Raw genomic sequence first — 17306 nt, 5'->3', positions numbered from 1 at the left:
GAGTGGACTTTCTGCCTGTAAGGGAGACGGGGATTTTCAGCAACGTGCATGTTGTTAATGAAGGTGGTGTTAAAATTGGTGCCAAAACACCCAGTGATGTTTCCCTTGGTCTTAAATAGGTTTTAAGGCAAAAGATGCCATTTGATTCCTCTCGTCTGACCTCTTATGTAATGCAGACTGTGGAATTTCACCTAGCCATTCCTGTATCATACCCAGGATTTAACTGGACCCTGTCTTGTGATTCAACTGGACCCTGTCTTTAGGAAAGACATGCAATTTGATTTAAAGATCTAGACTTCTTTCTATAAATATTTGACTTAAAAACCTCTCTAGTGGTACACTGTGTTCAGAAATGCTCATTATAGCTTTACCACTGTAAATATACAAATATTTTAGTATGATTTCTATTCCAGTCGAGCCACTGCAGCTGGCCAGTCATTCCTCACACCAGATTAAGCCATCAGCCCCAGGTGCTGGATGGTATTCTCAATCTAATACCCCAACACCTAACGTTGGCCTGGGTCAGATCAATGGTCCATCTCATCTGGCTGTCTAGAGCTGCCAACCCAGCTCTAACCCTGTCATTGAGCCACCAGGTTAATGTTCATCTAGTCCAGCCTCCTGTTTTTAGGATTGGTCAATGACTGAACCTTGAGAAGAGGATGGAAAATCATGTGATAATCCTTGTTCATTATTCAGTGAAATACATGGAGGGACATGATGAAATCTGAGGACATTTTTTTTTAACCTTTAAAAGAGTCATCTGAAACTATCGCACAGAAATTTGACTACCTGAAATTGGGTACTGTTTTGAATGCTGCCTTTATTTATTCATTAGTATGTCTGACTCAGGTCTTTTACTTGGTCCAGGTGTGACCCATGGTACAGCTATGTCTATATTTTTCACATTCCAGTAACATATCAACAGAGGTTTTACATATCTGCCAGGAAGACAATTACAGGAAACCAACTGCCTTCCTTGGTGATAGGCCAGTCCCTCCACCCACCCTACAAACAACCCAGAGGTAAACAGCTGGAATCTGTTGGAGCTCTTTGGCCCATAAATAACAGTCAGAATCCTTTGATCATGTTATTTGGGGACATGACTGCTTGGAGCCATTGGGGGCTGTATGCTGGGTGATGCTGGCTGAAATTCAGGCAATTGGTTTGTCTTTTCCTTTTGAAGAGATACATATCTGCAACTCAGAGTCAGCTCCTTTTCCATACACAGAGAATGTAGAAAAAGGTGAGTCATACAATCATAGAAAGCTAGGTCCCTGGAAGGGACCTGAGGAGGTCATCTAGTCCAACCCCTTGCTCAAGGCAGGATCATCCATATCTAAATCATCCCAATCACGTGTCTGTCTAACATGGCAAAGAGCCAGTCTGGCAATTGGATGAGGGGGAGTCATCATACTCCACGATTTCATCTTCCCCAGCAAGGGAAGCAAAGGAAAGCAATTGCAACCTAACATCCTTCAAAAAGACTTTGCCTTGAAGAGCTGAGGTGTACTTGCCAGGCACTGAAAACCCCCAGCAGGAGTGAAGAGGGAGTACAGAGTTAAGTGGGACTTCTGAGTTGTCAGAAGCCTGAAGCAGTGAAATGGCTGCTGAAGTCTTCTCTAACGTGAAAAATGAATGAATGAACACCAAGGAGCCAGGGCCCAGGGGAGGGTGAACAGAAGCAGGGATATATGGCATCTTGATGGAAGGAAAGCAAAATGCAGCGATGATGCAGCTCTAATTTGAATAAGCAAGCAGCTGTTATAGTACTTGATCACCTTAGGACCCAGCTCTGAATTGTTTGAGGTTCTCCATCAGGTACAATCTCCAGTCCCACAGCAAACTTCCCAAAGGGACCTGGCATGGGCCTGAAGACATTTGGCTTTGAACAACATGACCGTCCTGAGCCTTCATGTCATGGCCACTTCCGTACCATGTCATTTCAGAGGAAGTTTTATAGCAGCATGGGACATCGGTGAAGAGGGGCCTGGGGAAGAAAGGGAAGGAGGAACCATGGCTTCCACTTGCAATTGAAATTCTGCCAAGATAGCTGCCTGACCAGTACCATTTCCCCTCTTGAAACCCCTCTGGTGAGAGGGCTACAGTAATCGTGGGCAAGTGACCACACTCCACAGTAGCATGCAAATGACTGACAGTAGATGCCAGTCCTCCCAGAAGGCCTCAGCTGTGTGTATATGGCTACAAAGGAGCTTGTGAGGTCAGTTAGTGGCTTTGTCCCAAAGGAGAAAGAGACAGATTTGCCCAGTATTACATTGGCCACTGAGGGCAAAGTAGAGAGATTGCTCATAGGCAAAGCAGCCGGAAATGCACACAGTCACCTTTTCTTGGCTCTTCAGGGGGAATTGCTGCTGGCAATCGGTAACTTTCTACAGAATCTCAACACACAGTGAGTTAGTCCAGGTTTTCTCTTACTTCTCTTCAGAAATAAGGATGTCCTGGATTAGCAACTGTAGGACTTTAGGAGTCCTTGGGTGTGTGAGGATCAATGTTGCTGCCAAGTGCTTATTAGAACCGAAGCATCATGCAAAGCAGGGGCCAGACCATCTGTCTATCAATCCAGGTCCCTGGGTCTGCACCCATGGCCTGGGAGAGAAGGGGTGGGTGGGGCCCCAGCTTACAGTTTGCAGTAAGATGGCATTGAAGTATTGTAGAATTTCAACACGTTCTGTTATTCTGAAACCCTGACACATACCAGACTGTCTGAGGGCGACCATGTATGTCATCAGTGCTTCCTGCTGAGCATAAGGACTGAGATGAGACGAGAAAGAAGAGAGTGATATAGGAAAGCCAAGTGAGCAAGGGCAGAACTTTTGCAATGCCCATTCCCCTCCTCCCCTTTTCTGATCTATGACCTCCCACACTACTCAGGAGAGGCTGACCAACTGGATAGTACCCTCTGGCTCTGGTTCTCAGCAGTGAAAGCTTAACCTCTTGGGTATCTGGGATGAGACTGTCAAGAGCCTGGTTTTTCCAGCTCCGCTCTCCATGGCACGTGGCTAATTGAGGAACTAGGCTGGACTCTATAGCTGGTGGTGAGAGAGGACAGATAAAGCAGACAGGCTTTTGGTACAGTGTCTCAGGCACCTGGCAGATGATAATTTAGCTATGCAATGGGAGCTGAGGGATCTTATCCTGGATCCCGAAAATTACGGGTCTTGCCATGCCAGACATGCCTGGAAGAATGTGGGATTTTTGAGATCAAGGATAACATTCTTCAGACCCCAATTGCACAATTGCCAGTGGGCGGAGAGCCCAGCATTGGGAACCTGGTCCCTGATGTCACACTTCCCACAGTGCTCTTTCAACTTTCCAGCATGTGGGGAGTCTGTGACTTTGAAGGTCTGTGTGCCAGCAAGTTGAAAGGCCCATCATGCAGCCCAGCATCAAGGAATCAGTTCTCCCATGCTGGGCTGCATAGCACACCTTTAAAGGTATGAGTATGCAGGGAGCCCTGTATTGGGGAGTGTAGCAGGGCACTAAGGTGCCTGCTACTCTTGGGAGCAATGAGGAGGGAGCCAGGTGCTGGTTGCTAGGGCAACCAGAAGGCGCCAGTGACTCATACCTGTCATCAGTCAGCTGACCAGAAGGGGCAGGGTCTGGCTCCCATTTAAACCCCAGGGCTGGAGCCAGGGGAGGGTTCCCTGCTGGCAGCAGCAGGGGAAGGAACTCTGCTGGAGTGCTAAAAGAGAAGAGAACGGGTGAGGGATGGAGTTCCCTTAGGGGTGGCTAGAGTGATGTTTTAGCCAAGTGGCAGAAGTTTATGTTATAGCCTAGGGGCTTGAGTTTTTTGTTTGCTGTTTACTTCTGGAGGTTTGGGTGAGGCTATTAGGGGATGGAGGAGGCCTCATTTTTGATAACCCACTCTGGAGTGGGAACCCTGGTGCCAGTGAGAGCACAGCTTTTGGGGGTACAGACCCCACTGTCAGTGAGGGTGCACCTTTTTGGGGGGGGGCACAGTCCTTGTGCCAGTGAGGGAACAGTTTGGGATGAGATGAACCCTAGCACTAGAAGGACAAGCTTAAAAAGCCAGGGATGCCTGGTGCACCTGGGGGTGGGGTGCAAGTGTGTGTATATATGTGTATGGTGGGGGGGGTTGTGTTGTTGTCAGGACTGGCAGGTCACCCCTGGTTTTGAACTGGTGGTCCCTTGCTGTGGGGCTGGCACCTGTGCCCCTGGGACAGGGAGGACTGTGCTCCAGAAGGGAGCAGAAAAGGGGGCCATGAGCCTCCAGGCACTTGAAGGAAAAGCTAGAGCCTCGGAGTTAAACCTTGCGTGGTGGGTTTGGATGAGGACGCCTAGCTAAAATAAAAAGGGGTCAGGTCATTCTAGGAGAGACCTCAACATACCCAATAGAATAGGCAGTGTCCCGCTCTCATAATAAGTTCCAACAAGACGTGGCAGGCAAGATTAGAGCAGGACAGAAGGATTCCAAGGGCGCCCCACATAAGGTGTGGATGACCAGGAAGATGGCGCTGGGGAGGGAGACCTGTTACAGGGAGCCATTAAATGTGCAACATCTTTGTTGGTGGTTTGCCATTTTATTGTGTCCTAAATTGCTTGCATGTGTGGCATGTGTGGACTTTTGCTGAGACTGCCCCTGCAACTTCATCAATATCGCCTGGCAAGGACAGCCATGATGACAGCATGTTGCAATTTATTGCATGACTTGTGTTAATCATGTGATAAATGTACTGCTAGTGGCCTCACGTGATTTATTGTGTGACTTGTGTTAATCATGTGATAAATGTGCTGCTGGAGGACTCATCCTCTAGCATGGCACTGGGACACTGGCTTGGTAGTAGAGGGCAGAACTGCTTCTCACCGAATCCTCACCAGCATACTGGGTTTTTCTTGATGATCTCCCAGCCGTATACTGAGAGACTCTGAACTAGGTAAGTGTGCAAGATTGGTTGAACTCAGAGTGTTAGGGGCTGTGGCTCTCAAGTATGACACACACATGGCTTTTCAGCATGAGACTGGAAGCAAGAGACTGACAGTGCTCAGTCCTGCACCATGCTATTTGCTGTGTAAAAACCCAGCAAAACTGGGCTGTGCTTTGTAGGGTTGTGCATGCTCATTGGTTTGAGTGGCAGTTTCACACAGGCCTGCAACAAAACTTTGTTTTGCTCCATCCAGGGCAGAATGGTGCTGGCAGGGTTGCCTGAGGCACTGGCAGGGACTGTTGCAGGGAAGTGAATGGACCCCGCTCACAGTGCTGCCACTCACGAGGCATGTTGGCCACTAGAAGCACTATTAGTAAATAAAGTAAGGCAGCCTTTCCTGGTGGAACGGTCTAGGCCTGAATACCCCTAGAGCTCTACTAATGCACCTTGGAACCGGCCAGCCGAGCTTGCTGCTACCCCAGCTCTGCCAATGCATCTCACTTTAGCCCTACAGCTCCCCCCCCTGCAGGTGTGAGAGGCAGAGGGGAGAAAGCTGTGAAATAATCTCTCATGTCCTTTTTTTTTTTTAAACAGCACGATCACCGTCACCCTAATTCTCACAGCAGTGATTGCACTGATGATCGGCTTTGGAGTTTCAGGTAAGTGGTGGCCTGGGTTAGCTGATGTCACTGTTTCTTCTCTCCAAAACACCTGTTGCGTTTTATTGAAGGCTTTGAAAACATATAGAATTATAGGAAGCAGGGCTCCAAGGGGCCTCCAGGGGTCATCTAGTCCAGTCCTTTACCTGAGGCAGAATCAACCCTGCCTAAACCATCCCATGCATCTAACCTGTTCCTGACACTCCACAAACAACCCTGTTGCACAGTGACAAGGTATATTGCCTGAAGACACCAGGAGCACTCTAACCTGCCACAGGTAAAGTGGAGGGATGAGGTACTGCTCGTGTTCTGCTATTGCAAGTGTTGTTAAATGCACTCTAGAGATCGAAGGAAGAGGGCCATGCCTCCAGCTACAGAGAGAGGCAAAAATCCCACAGTCCATGCCACTCTAATCATGGGGTGAAATTCCTTCCTGACACCAAATGTAGTGACCAGTCTGATCCTGTGATCCTGAGCAGGGGGACAAAACCCATTAACCCAAAAGCTCCAGGCTTCAGTTCTAGCACAAGCATCGGCACATCCCACATGTGCTACCAGGTAGCCATCCAACAAGCTGAAAGCTGCTTGCAGCCCTGCAAGTTTTCTTCATTGAATATTCAGGCTCTTTGCCCATGTCAGATTGTTTCAGTGCTGGGATTCTTGGACACCTTCAACTGAGCCCCAAGGGACCCTGAGAGCCAACGCTGGCTTTGCCACAGGAATACTGAGTGGCCCCTGGCATATTACCTACCTGTCTCAGTTTCCCTGTCCTGTGCAGTGATGGAGGAAGGAGTCCTGCGGCGACGAAAACACCCCATCTTGTTACTGTGTTATTAAAAGCTGTATTATTTCAGGGCATCTGAAATAAGCTTATACTAACTGCTTTTATTGTGGCATGTCCTGGCTTTGGGGTTTTGCTTTGCATCATTCTTTTTAACAAAGCTTGACTTCAGTAGCATAGCTGAGGTGGGGGGTAATGAGGGCAGCAGCATTGGCACCACCTTCGTACAAGGCACAGTGTTGTTACTACAGTGGCAGCTGATTGCAGGAGCCAACACTACCCCAGGTGATGGCCACCCTGGATGTGGAGCTGTGCTGCTACACCTCCACTTGACTTTTATGTAACTTGCTGGAGTTTGGGAAAAGGAAACTGTGGTACCATTTCCCAGGGCAGGGAACCCACGAGGATTTGAACTAGAACCATCAGCACCATCATTTGCACCACTGAAGTCAAAAGAATAACTACATTCACTGGTACAGGGAGGTGGCAAGCCCTGTGGCTCAGGCACTGAGGGATGCATATCACCTAGAACAGGAATGTACAGGCAGTCCCATTTTACAGGCAGCAAAGCCAAGCACAGACATCCAGAAGTGTCTTCCCAAGAGGCACAGTGGCTAAATGCCAGAAGCTTTGTCCTGATGAATTAGAGGGATGGATTGTATTCCTATCTCTGTTGTAAGAGGCCCTGTGTAACCTCTCAGTGGAGTACCTGGTGATTGGAGTGGAGAAAGACACAATCAGCAGCTGGAGCAGCAAAATGTGAGTTGATGGTCTCTGGGTTGTGGTCCCCTGCACTTTCCCCCCAGATCAGCAGTTGTCAGCTGGATTGTGGGATGATGGCATGGCAGGTGGGCCACGAGGGCAGATGACTTCTACTTCCTTCCCTTCTACAAAACATTCCTGGCACTGAGCTTCTCTCTGCACATGGGCTTTGCCATGACTAGCTGCAGAGCTGCTTTAGTGCAGTGCTGATGGTGGCCCTGTTGGTGGTCAGTGCTGATGGGGTCTGTTAGAAGGTGGAGACAATTTTCCAGGTGCAGCCTCGTGTCTACAGCTCTGCAGCTTCCTGTGCTGCATCTAGCATGCCTAGAGCAGCCAGGGGCAGGGAGAGGGGCTGTTAGGCTGTACCTGGGGGTAGGAGGAAGAGAGGAAGGGGGCTGGCAGTGGGCTATGGAACAGCAGGTGAGGTGTGGGGGAAGCAGGGCATGAGAACTACTGCCCTGGACCACAGGAAAGTTGGAAGTAGGGTCAGAATGAAGCAGGACAAAAGGGGTCCATTTGTCTGTACTGTGCATGGTCTGTGCCACTGTTACTGCTACATTATCTCCCTGCCTTCTAGGACCGTGTTTAGAGACACAATAGGCATCCCTCTTTCTCCTTTCTTTAGTTCTTTGGGTAGGTTTTCAGGTGTTGCAGGTTCACGCTGTTGCTGAGACTTTTGAACTTGATTTGAAGCTCTGTGGGCAGCTACTGGTGAATGCACAGCACAGGTTTGACCAGCTCACAGTGGTCGGTGTGGCAGGAGAGACACACTGCCATATTCTGCATGTGGCAGGGTTTTCTGGGGGCTGATGGTGCTTGCCAGATACACTGTCTTGACGTAGTCCAGATGGGAGAGGACAAAAGCATTTATTGCTGGGGCCAGGCCACAGTCTACCAGGGTGCGAGATTGTCCTCCAGGCAACTGGACCCTAAGGAATGGGACAAGGTACTTGCTGCAGAACATGATCCTTGTCTGCATCTGACTACCAGTCTGGTTCACAAGTCCAGTCCTGTGCAACAAATAAAGAGGAGGCAGAGGAATAGTGTGAACCAGTTGTGTTGGATAACCAATAAGAGATGCAACCTGAAGCAAGTTTCTGATTCTCCCCTATTCCAAGAGCACCTTTGATTCCATTTTTTATTGTTGTTTATCATTTGGTATGTAGGCATTTCACTGTGTAAACACTGCTAAAATTGGCTTTGTTGATGTGTTTTTATTCTTCTCATTTCAAGTCTGCTATCTACTTGTTCCCCTTTCCACAGCAACATATACCACCATATTGTTTCTCAGACTGTTTTCCACTTCATATCATTTTTCTAGATTTCCTTCTACCCCTTTCCTTTTTCAATTCTTGCTACTTTTAACAAAAGCAATTAGGATTTTTTTTTTTGGGGGGTGTTGTTATGGATTGTTTCTGTTAAGGAGAAGGAGCTGATGCTCTGTTCATTTAAAAAAAATTAAATCCAGCTTACTAATGAGGATGTATGTAAAGCCTGGTTTTTCTGACTACAACAGGAATCTGAGACAGTTCCTTTGCTGTTGGGTTCATGCCTCTTGTCAAGCAGCACTTGACCCAAAAAACTCTTTCCCTTGACTTTTTTCTCAGAGTTGTACTGTGAAGATGTCTCTGACTCTTTGCATCTTTCCAGCCTTTTCCATCTGCTTCAGTGGGATGTTGGGTGCTTCTCTCACACATGCAGTCACAGAGACTCTGTCAAGCCAGTCCTTCACCCCTTCATTTGGAATCAGTCCTTTGGCAAATTTCTTGGATTGCATGGCCCAAATACTGTCAGGGTTGCACATAGTCCATTCATGATGGGAGATGTTCACTCATCTTACCTACCACTGAACACAGGGGCTGAAATCATTTAGTCTGTCCCACCCAATGGCTTCACAGCAGGAGTGGGACTGCTCCACCCCTGAGCTACACTGCTCCCCATTCTCTTCTTACCTATTCCAGCCTGTCTGTCCCCTCCCACTATCCTTTCTTTTCTGTCTCAAGTATATTCCCATCCTCTGGGAGTCTGTGGGCAACTCCTGAAGTCATTTGTGGTCTCTAGCAGAAGCTAATGTAAGACTGACAATGATGAAGAAAACAGAAGTGCTTAATTGTCTGAGACCAGACTTCTGTTCTCTTGCCTTCTGAACCTGCCTTCTTAGTTCCTGGGCAACATCATTCCTATCACTTAAATCCGGTCTCTTCCCTTCTCTTCTTGTTTCATTCCTGGGCTATAGGCAGTCTGGCTTGGGGGCTTGTAGGTGAGCCAAAGGGAAGAGAGGAGTTTTGTCTTGGAAGGCACAGGCCTCTAGTTAGTGACTTACTCACCATGGGGCACTGGGTGGTGGCACTCTGTCTCTGTCTGCCCCCTAGCCCCCGTCAATCTTGACGGGCAATTGGCTAGTCTTTTTATAAACGCCCATTCTTTTCTGAGGAATATAGAGAGTGGTGCTAACAAACAGGAGCTTCTTTCAAAAGTAATTTATATATCCAGGGTTTGAAAGTTGAGGGGGGAGGATTCAGAGGGCTGAGTCCCCCCCCATAAGAGACAAGAGCCCCCAGTCCACCCCACGCCTTTCTAAGCAGCTCGAGTAGAGACAGCAGCTCCTTCTTGCCTCTGGCTGGCACTGCTGCAGACCCCTCCAAGAGTCAGAGTATAATTCGAACCCTATATATATCAACTGCTTGAAAAGAGAAAGTAAGAAAAAATCTAACCCGCCCCTTAAAAGTAACTGGGCAAGGAAAGACTGTGGGGTTTTGTGAAGCTGATAAAAGTTCTTACCTTATTCTTTTGCTAGAAACTACTATTAAGAACAGACAGGGATGTCACATAGGCACCCCACAGGTGTTTTGTACAAGTTGTTATTTTTTTTAAACAAAATTAAGGGGTATTCCTGCCTCTGGATTCATAGGTCTTCACTCAGCAGAGGCCCGCAAATGCTCCCAGAGTCCTGGCTTGCTGCTACTGTTCTTTGCATGTCCATGTTTTCCTGGCCCTGCCACTGGATCTGTGCTTTCTTGTTGCAGGTAGACACTCCATCAGCGTCACTGCTTTGACCTCTGCTGGGAACATAGGAGAGAACAGCATCTTGGGCTGCACATTTGAGCCTGATATCAAACTCGGCAATGTTGTAATTCAGTGGGTAAAGGATGGTGTTGCTGGGCTGGTCCACGAGTACCGAGATGGCAAGGACCAGCTGCAGACCCAGGACAAGACTTTCCAGGGCCGCACGGCGGTCTTCGCAGAGCAGGTGATTAGTGGGAATGCATCCCTGATGCTCAGAGATGTGCAGCTGTCTGATGCTGGCACCTACCGCTGCTCTGTGACCACATCCAAAGGGAATGGAGAGGCAGTGCTGGAGTATAAAACTGGAGGTGAGGAAAACCTGGCGAGGGAAGCTACCTGAAGAAAGCTCTTCCAGGGAGTCTGTTTTTTGAGGACACTCTGGCCAAGGCAGACAGGCATCACCCAAACCAAGCTGTACAATTCAACTTGGTTACAGCCCCAGCTCCACTCTCAGTGAAGACTGTTCAGCTTCATCAGCTGTCCCACTTCCAACAGGAGCTGGACAGGACACTTTTACTGAAAGACCATTTGGTTGGGAAAAACTGTCTTCAATAAATCCTGAGTCCAGGGGCAGATCCAGGGTGGGTGCAGTGGTGCAGCTATACCCCATTTTGATTCCTGCTCCACCCAGACTTTCAAAGCAACTGCCTGGGGCCACAGTAGCATTTCTATTCAAGCAACACTGAGGGAGTCAATTGACTTAGTGGCTCACTATAATCTGCCTCATTCCTACTAATCTCTCTCTGCTCCAAAGGTGTTAATGAACCTCGCTCCTTTTCAATGGTCTTGATGTTCCACTGTTCAAATGATCCTTTCTTGTATGTCTTCCTTCTATTCTGCCAACGGTTTTTTAAATCTAGCATAAAACCTTAATTCACACATGGTAATATTAACTCTGGTATAGAAATGACTGACAGTGAAATATTGAAGGTACTATCAAGAAAGCTGGATTTTATTTTACAGATCTGATTAAGATTTAACTATAGTGATGGCAGGACTAGTGAAGTAATCTCTTTTAACTATTTTGAGGTTTTTTGCCTAGTTTTTTTGTATTTTTTAAACTTTATATATAATCCAGCAAATTAGCATACCTTCCAGTGAAGTTACATTTTTTGGTTTGATTTTTAACCTGAGTAATGTAGTGCTAGACCTCTGACATTTTATTAAGGCTTTTAGTTTCTGTTTGACTGTCAAACAATGTTATTTGTGATGAAGTACCACAACATCAGCACCTCCCTTTTCAAAATCTTCAATCTATCCATGTCTAAATTGCTTGCAAAATCTTATTGATTTTTTTTTTTAAAGAAAATTTCCAAACAATATATTTTTGGGGGTTGAGAATTTTTTCATTTAGGGGGATAATGACATTTTATTTGGAATGTTATTGCCTGGAACTACTGCATTCTTGTATTATGATTTTTGTGTTATGTGGCATAGTAAATAGATGATATAGTTCATTTTTTATATTTTAAATCTTTTAAGGGCAGCTACTATATAGCACTGGTTGAAATGTCATCTTTTTGAGATCAAAGTGTCTCTTGTAACATGTGACAATGAAACAGTTTGATGTTCTGTGGGTAGGACATTAAACATGAGAAAAGGCTGTCAGAGTTTTTCCAGAGATTTCAGAAAGGTTCAGGGACTCCCCTCTTTCTACATCTTTGTCCAGGGAGAGGAAATTAGTTCATTGTCCTGCTTTGATTTTTCTCCATGGAGGATGCATATGTTCATGTTTTTCTCATCTACTTGCTTGACTATGAAATGATGCACTTTATAATTATTTATAGAATTGGACCATCTGTCTGATACAGTTTTCATAGGAATCCAGGTGGCTGTTTCATAATAATTATTACTTTGTTAATTATGGAAAGACAGCATTTTCTCTCCATAATTAAGGTTATAACTAAAGCTGGGTGAGATACTTATAACAAGTTATAGCAAATGCAGCTCTCTTCCTGCTTGCAAGGTTTTCCATAAACTTTGATCCTTGCTAATTTGTTCATTATTCAAAATAAGAAATAATGATTTTTAACCCTTGTGCTAATGAGTTGTCGTATCATGATTCTTTTTCTCAACTATTCACTATCTGCTCAGTGTAGCTGGGTGTAGCTGGTCACTCATCATGGGGTATCATTTCTACTCCATCGTGGATGACTGACATGCTAAAAATAAAAGGAATTAGATGATCAGAACTATCTAAGTCATTTTAAAGAAAGTCATGCAAATCCTTCTGATGTAAACCCATGCATTAGAAAGCAGCTGTGTGAATCTTTGTTATCACAAGAACTTTATTCCGTATAAAACTTGTTATAGTCATAAAAATGTTGACAAAAGCTGGTTGCAAGTTAAATCCATACAAATGTTTTCAGAAAGAAAATGGAAAATGATTGCAAGTAGTACTGGGATAATTTGTAGCTTTAAGCATAATACTCATCCCACAGAATTTCTGTCTTTCCATTACTAATTTGATTGTCTTTTTTCCTTCCTAACTTTCTCAGAAATTAGGAGAGCTAGCTAGGATTTCTTTCTGGTGCCCTCACTTTGCCAGAGAACAGTTTTCAAGTCTGGTTTTGAGTTAATCAAACAGGGCGTTTTGAAGACACCTGGCTAAAATGACCGTGTTTTCAAAATCTGGCACACTTTGGTGACATCTTCAGGCTCATACATTATCTATATAAAAGACAAAAATAGACCTTAAAATGCATGCAGGGTTGCATCTGCCAAATTCTAGCTTAACAGGCATCATTCTGTGGTAAAGGATATTGTTTCTGTATGTTAGCATTCTGCTGGATCTTACACGAAACACTGCTGTCAGTCTGATCAAAAAATATCCTTGAGTGAGTGTGTCTACATGTTCATTAATGAGCTGTAGTTACTGAGCATTAAGTTTAGTTTTTGGCTAACCGAGTACTAAATCAATGCACAGTAACTTGCACTACTGTGCAGTAGCACCGGAGCACAGGCTTTTAGTGATGTTTACTTTGCAGGAGCCTAATATTACTGTGCAGTAACTTTTTAGCATGGTTTTTGCCCAGCATGCTACTATTAGACAACTGCGCAGTTAGCGTTTCATGTAGACTTGCCCAGTATATCCAGTTCCATTTGATTTTTCTTTCTTCTTCAAACAGCATTCAGTTCAACAAACTTTGATCCTTGCTAATTTGTTCAGTTTGATCTTCCTCTTTCACACGCTCAAGCGAGGAAAATAAAACTGAATGCTTGTTTGCACTTGTTTTTGTTCCTAGTGAACATACAGCAATAAAAAGCCAAGACAAACTGAAACTGTTCTGATAAGCCTGCTATATATGAGCCACTTGACCAGGAACGGGGCTTTCAGATGTGTTCATCACTCAGAATTTGATCCAAATTTTAGTTTTTGGATGCTTAATTCTTCCTGTAGTGGTTTAGTTGGCCTATACTTAAGATGGATACAATTTCACTGAATTGGGTTTTATTTGCTTAGGTCATCTCTGAATTTGGTTGATACTGGTCAAAGATTGTTTGCACTAGAGAATTACGTTGCCCAAACTCAATGTGGTTTTTCACCAGCCCCAAGGGACGGCCCTGTTCAATACAATATGGGATGGCCAGGGTGAGGGAGAATTGTTACCCTTCATCAATGTAGACCAGTGAAGGAACACCTTGAGAGGCTGGACACCTTCAAGTCAGCCGGCCCAGACAGTTTATACGCCAGGGTACTCAAGGAGCTAGCAGGCATCATAGCTCACACCCTGTCATGGTTCTTCAAGAACTCCTGGCACTCTGTAGTGCCCGAAGACTGGAAGAAGGCCAATGTGGTGCCTATCTTCAAGAAAGGGAGGAAAGTAGATCCGGGGAACTACAGGCCTATCAGCCTGACCTCTATCCCAGGGAAGATCTTGGAAAAAAATATCAAAGAGACCATTCTTGACAAACTGGCTGATGGCAACATCCTGAGGGACAGCCAGCATGGGTTTGTCATGGATAGGTCTTGTTTGACCAATCTCATCTCCTTCTATGACCAGGTTACATATCACCTGGACAAGGGAGAAGAGATTGAAGTCCTATATCTTGATTTAAAAAAAAGCCTTCGATCTGGTATCCCATGATCATCTCAGGGGGCTGGACTCGATGATCTTCTGAGGTCCCTTCCAGCCCTAATGTTTATGAACCTGGTCCAGTGCGTGTACATGGCCTAAACACGTCACTGGTGTGCTGTGCTTACATCCCTGCGTCAGCACCAGCACCAGCATTGCACTCCATGGGATGTCCAGAGAAGCAGTCTGTGGCACCACAAACCCATCTGTAGAGCCACACACCACACATGCAGGTATTCCCCCCACTGCTACTGTGCAGCACAGGGGCGGGGTTTGTGAGATCCTGGGGTCAAAAAAGTGCACACCAAAAAATAAGTGGGGCAGCACACACGGCAGCAGCCCACTGTGCACGCTACTCAAAACCAGAGCCTGGCCAGCTGGAGCCATTGCTCCTGCTACTTGTGCCCAGGAGCAGTGCCACTGCTACTTGTCCCCATCATGCTAACTGCAGTGGCTTCTGGTCATGGCTCCCAGAGTCCTCCACTTCACACTGTACAACCATGCTTTGCTGATAAGTATGCAGTATCCCCTGGGAGACCCTCTGAGATGGTCAGCATGAGAATGGTGAAGAAACACGTCAGACTTCAATAGCTTTCACAATTTGAGCCCTCCTTTCCTTCCTTCCCTAGCTCCCTTCCAAAAATTGCGCTTTTTTTTTCAGGAGCTGTTCTTCCAAAATCACCACGGGCCCTGAAACCACCCACTCTTAAAAATGTCTCTGGTGCAACCACTTGGGACCCAGTTAGAAGCTGCTTTGGACCCAGTTAGAAGCTGCTTTCATGGCTTATCTTGGAGACAAACTCATGAAACCTTTCCTGATCTCTCTGGAACAGGGAGATTATATAACTCTCCAGTGAGGAAGACAGCTTATCAGAGAGCTTACCCTGGCCCTGCAGAGCCCAAGCAGGTACCTAGCAAAATCTCCTAGCAGGTACCCAGAGAAGCTGGCCACTGCTGCCTGGTACGGGCTAGTGGGGAACCCAGTTTCGGTCAGTTTGGGAATCTCCATTCCTGCTGTGGGGAGAGATCTGTGATGCCATAAATAAGACGCTGCAGGAGAGGGAGAGAGACAGAGGAAGGAAGAGAGCGTAAGCGTGCCTTTAGATGTCAATTTCCTATTTTTATTCAATTTTATCCTATTTTTATTCCTATTTTTTCTCTCCCTCGTTGCTATGTGAAAAACTTTCACACATGGGAAATGAGGCAATTGAGTCTACAGAAATACACTCCCCTCTAGCCATTCTCTTGCAGTGATCTTTCTTAAGAGTTACTTGTAGCAATGGTAGAAAGGATGCCAGGCAGAAGTGGTTGTGTGGCATTTTCAAAAGTCCTGAGTTTAGCAGTGTAAACCATCCGAGTCCTTGAAGTTCTCACTGTAGTTGTGAATGCCCATTCCTCCCCTGCCTCTTTATTCTTCTTGAATGCCATTTTCTTGAGGTTTTATTTTTACTAGGAAGTTCAACGTGATAAAGGACTTTGCGGACATTTTGCTACACAAAATGCTGAGTATTATCATGCTTTCTAATGAAATCACATTCTTGGCTACCTTAACCTCCTCAGAAGGTTTTCTCTGATGTGAGAAATTTCAGGTGTGTGTTGTTTCAGCACAGATGAGCCATATTTGAGAATGTTTCATGTTAGCGAGAGAAAGCCCATCTCAAACACAGCCAGGTGATAGAACTGGCTTTTCTTCATTTTTTAGTACTGGGAGAGACCCTAGGTTCGCTGCTTCTGGAATTGTTTGGCATGGATGTTAAACCCCTGGGGGCTTCCTCAGACCTCGGCACTATGATCCGGGTTTGTAGGTAACAAGTTCCTTGAACGTATGCAATCAGGACTTGTAGACCAATGCGGTTACAAACTGGATACCTTGAACATATGCAGACAGCCAATCTGTGAGACACTGAGCCTTTGATTTTTTTTTTTCCTTCCATGGGAGCTCAGGTTCCTCCTCTCACACAAGGTGCCTGGTGTCACAGGATCATGCTATAACTGGTAAAATCTGTTGTTCAGGGAGCTTGCAGGTAACCCCAAGTGGCTCATTATCTCGCAGGAAGCTTGCAGGTAACCCCAAGCTGCTTCATTTCAAGGTCCTGTATGATGCTGTGTACACGGACCTGCATACATTTAGCTGCAGGGAACTCTGCCAGCTGTAGAAGGATGAGGGCTGGTATTTGAACTTCCAGTTTCTGGAAGATTAGATGCAGTGTTTAGATGTTGCAGCAACAGGGATTTTAGAAATATTAGTTACAGTAGATGGGGGGTGGGGAGGAAGGCCTTTCCCACCTGCTACTTAGACAGGTCAGTGCTTTTCTCCCATCCCATCCTCTTCTGTCTGGCTTTGTTTTCCCTGCAGCCTTCAGCACTCCAGAGGTGCATGTGGATTACAACAACAGTTGGGAGACCCTGCGGTGTGAGGCGCCCCGGTGGTTCCCTCAACCAGTGGTTATGTGGACCTCACCCAGTGTCACGGGGAACAACCTCTCTGAGGCTGTCAACACCAGCTTCAAGCTGAACTCAGAGAATGTGACTATGAAGGTGGTGTCCTTTCTGCACAACATCACCACTAATACCACCTACACCTGTGTAATCAAGAATGACATTGCCAAAGCCACGGGGGACATCCATGTGACAGGTACATGCCAGCCTGCCTCAGATTGGAGCTTGAGGTTAATGTTACCTGGAAAGTTAACCCTGTCCCTCCTGCTGCAGTGTAGGATGCTGGGGGGGAATGGATAAATTGTAGCTGAAAACAACCTGTCTCTTTTTGACCCCAAATTTTGAAATTTGACATATTGAGTAGCTCTACAGGAGAACTTCCTTTCACCACTGAACAAGGAGTTGGCTGCCATATTCCATCTGCCCAGCACTAGCCAATCCCTTTGGTTTTGCCATGGTCTGGATCTACAGACCTCAGTGTTGTTATGAAGACCTATAAATGCCACCCTTCACAGTTTCATAGTAGCTAGGGTCAGGAGGGACCTGATCAGATCACCTAGCCTGACCCCCTGCCACAGGCAGGAATGAATGCTGGGTTCACAAGACCCCAGACAGG

At 46.1% G+C, this 17306-nt stretch overlaps 1 protein-coding gene across 1 annotated transcript in view; it reads left to right on the top strand.

The window, feature by feature from the left end:
* The window catches only part of VTCN1 (V-set domain containing T cell activation inhibitor 1), a 29838-nt gene that overhangs the window by 8975 nt on the left and 3557 nt on the right, over window positions 1–17306 (top strand). Inside the window, exons 2-4 of the mRNA XM_090057386.1 lie at window positions 5502–5566; window positions 10136–10483; window positions 16608–16886. Coding sequence (XP_089913512.1) covers window positions 5502–5566; window positions 10136–10483; window positions 16608–16886 — 692 coding nt within the window. The remainder of the gene's footprint in view (window positions 1–5501; window positions 5567–10135; window positions 10484–16607; window positions 16887–17306) is intronic.

This window comes from Crocodylus siamensis, chromosome 1 (assembly GCF_052110815.1).
Source record: "Crocodylus siamensis isolate JL-2025a chromosome 1, ASM5211081v1, whole genome shotgun sequence".
NCBI classification, from domain to species: Eukaryota; Metazoa; Chordata; order Crocodylia; family Crocodylidae; genus Crocodylus; species Crocodylus siamensis.
This window is presented reverse-complemented; position numbering and strand designations above follow the sequence as displayed.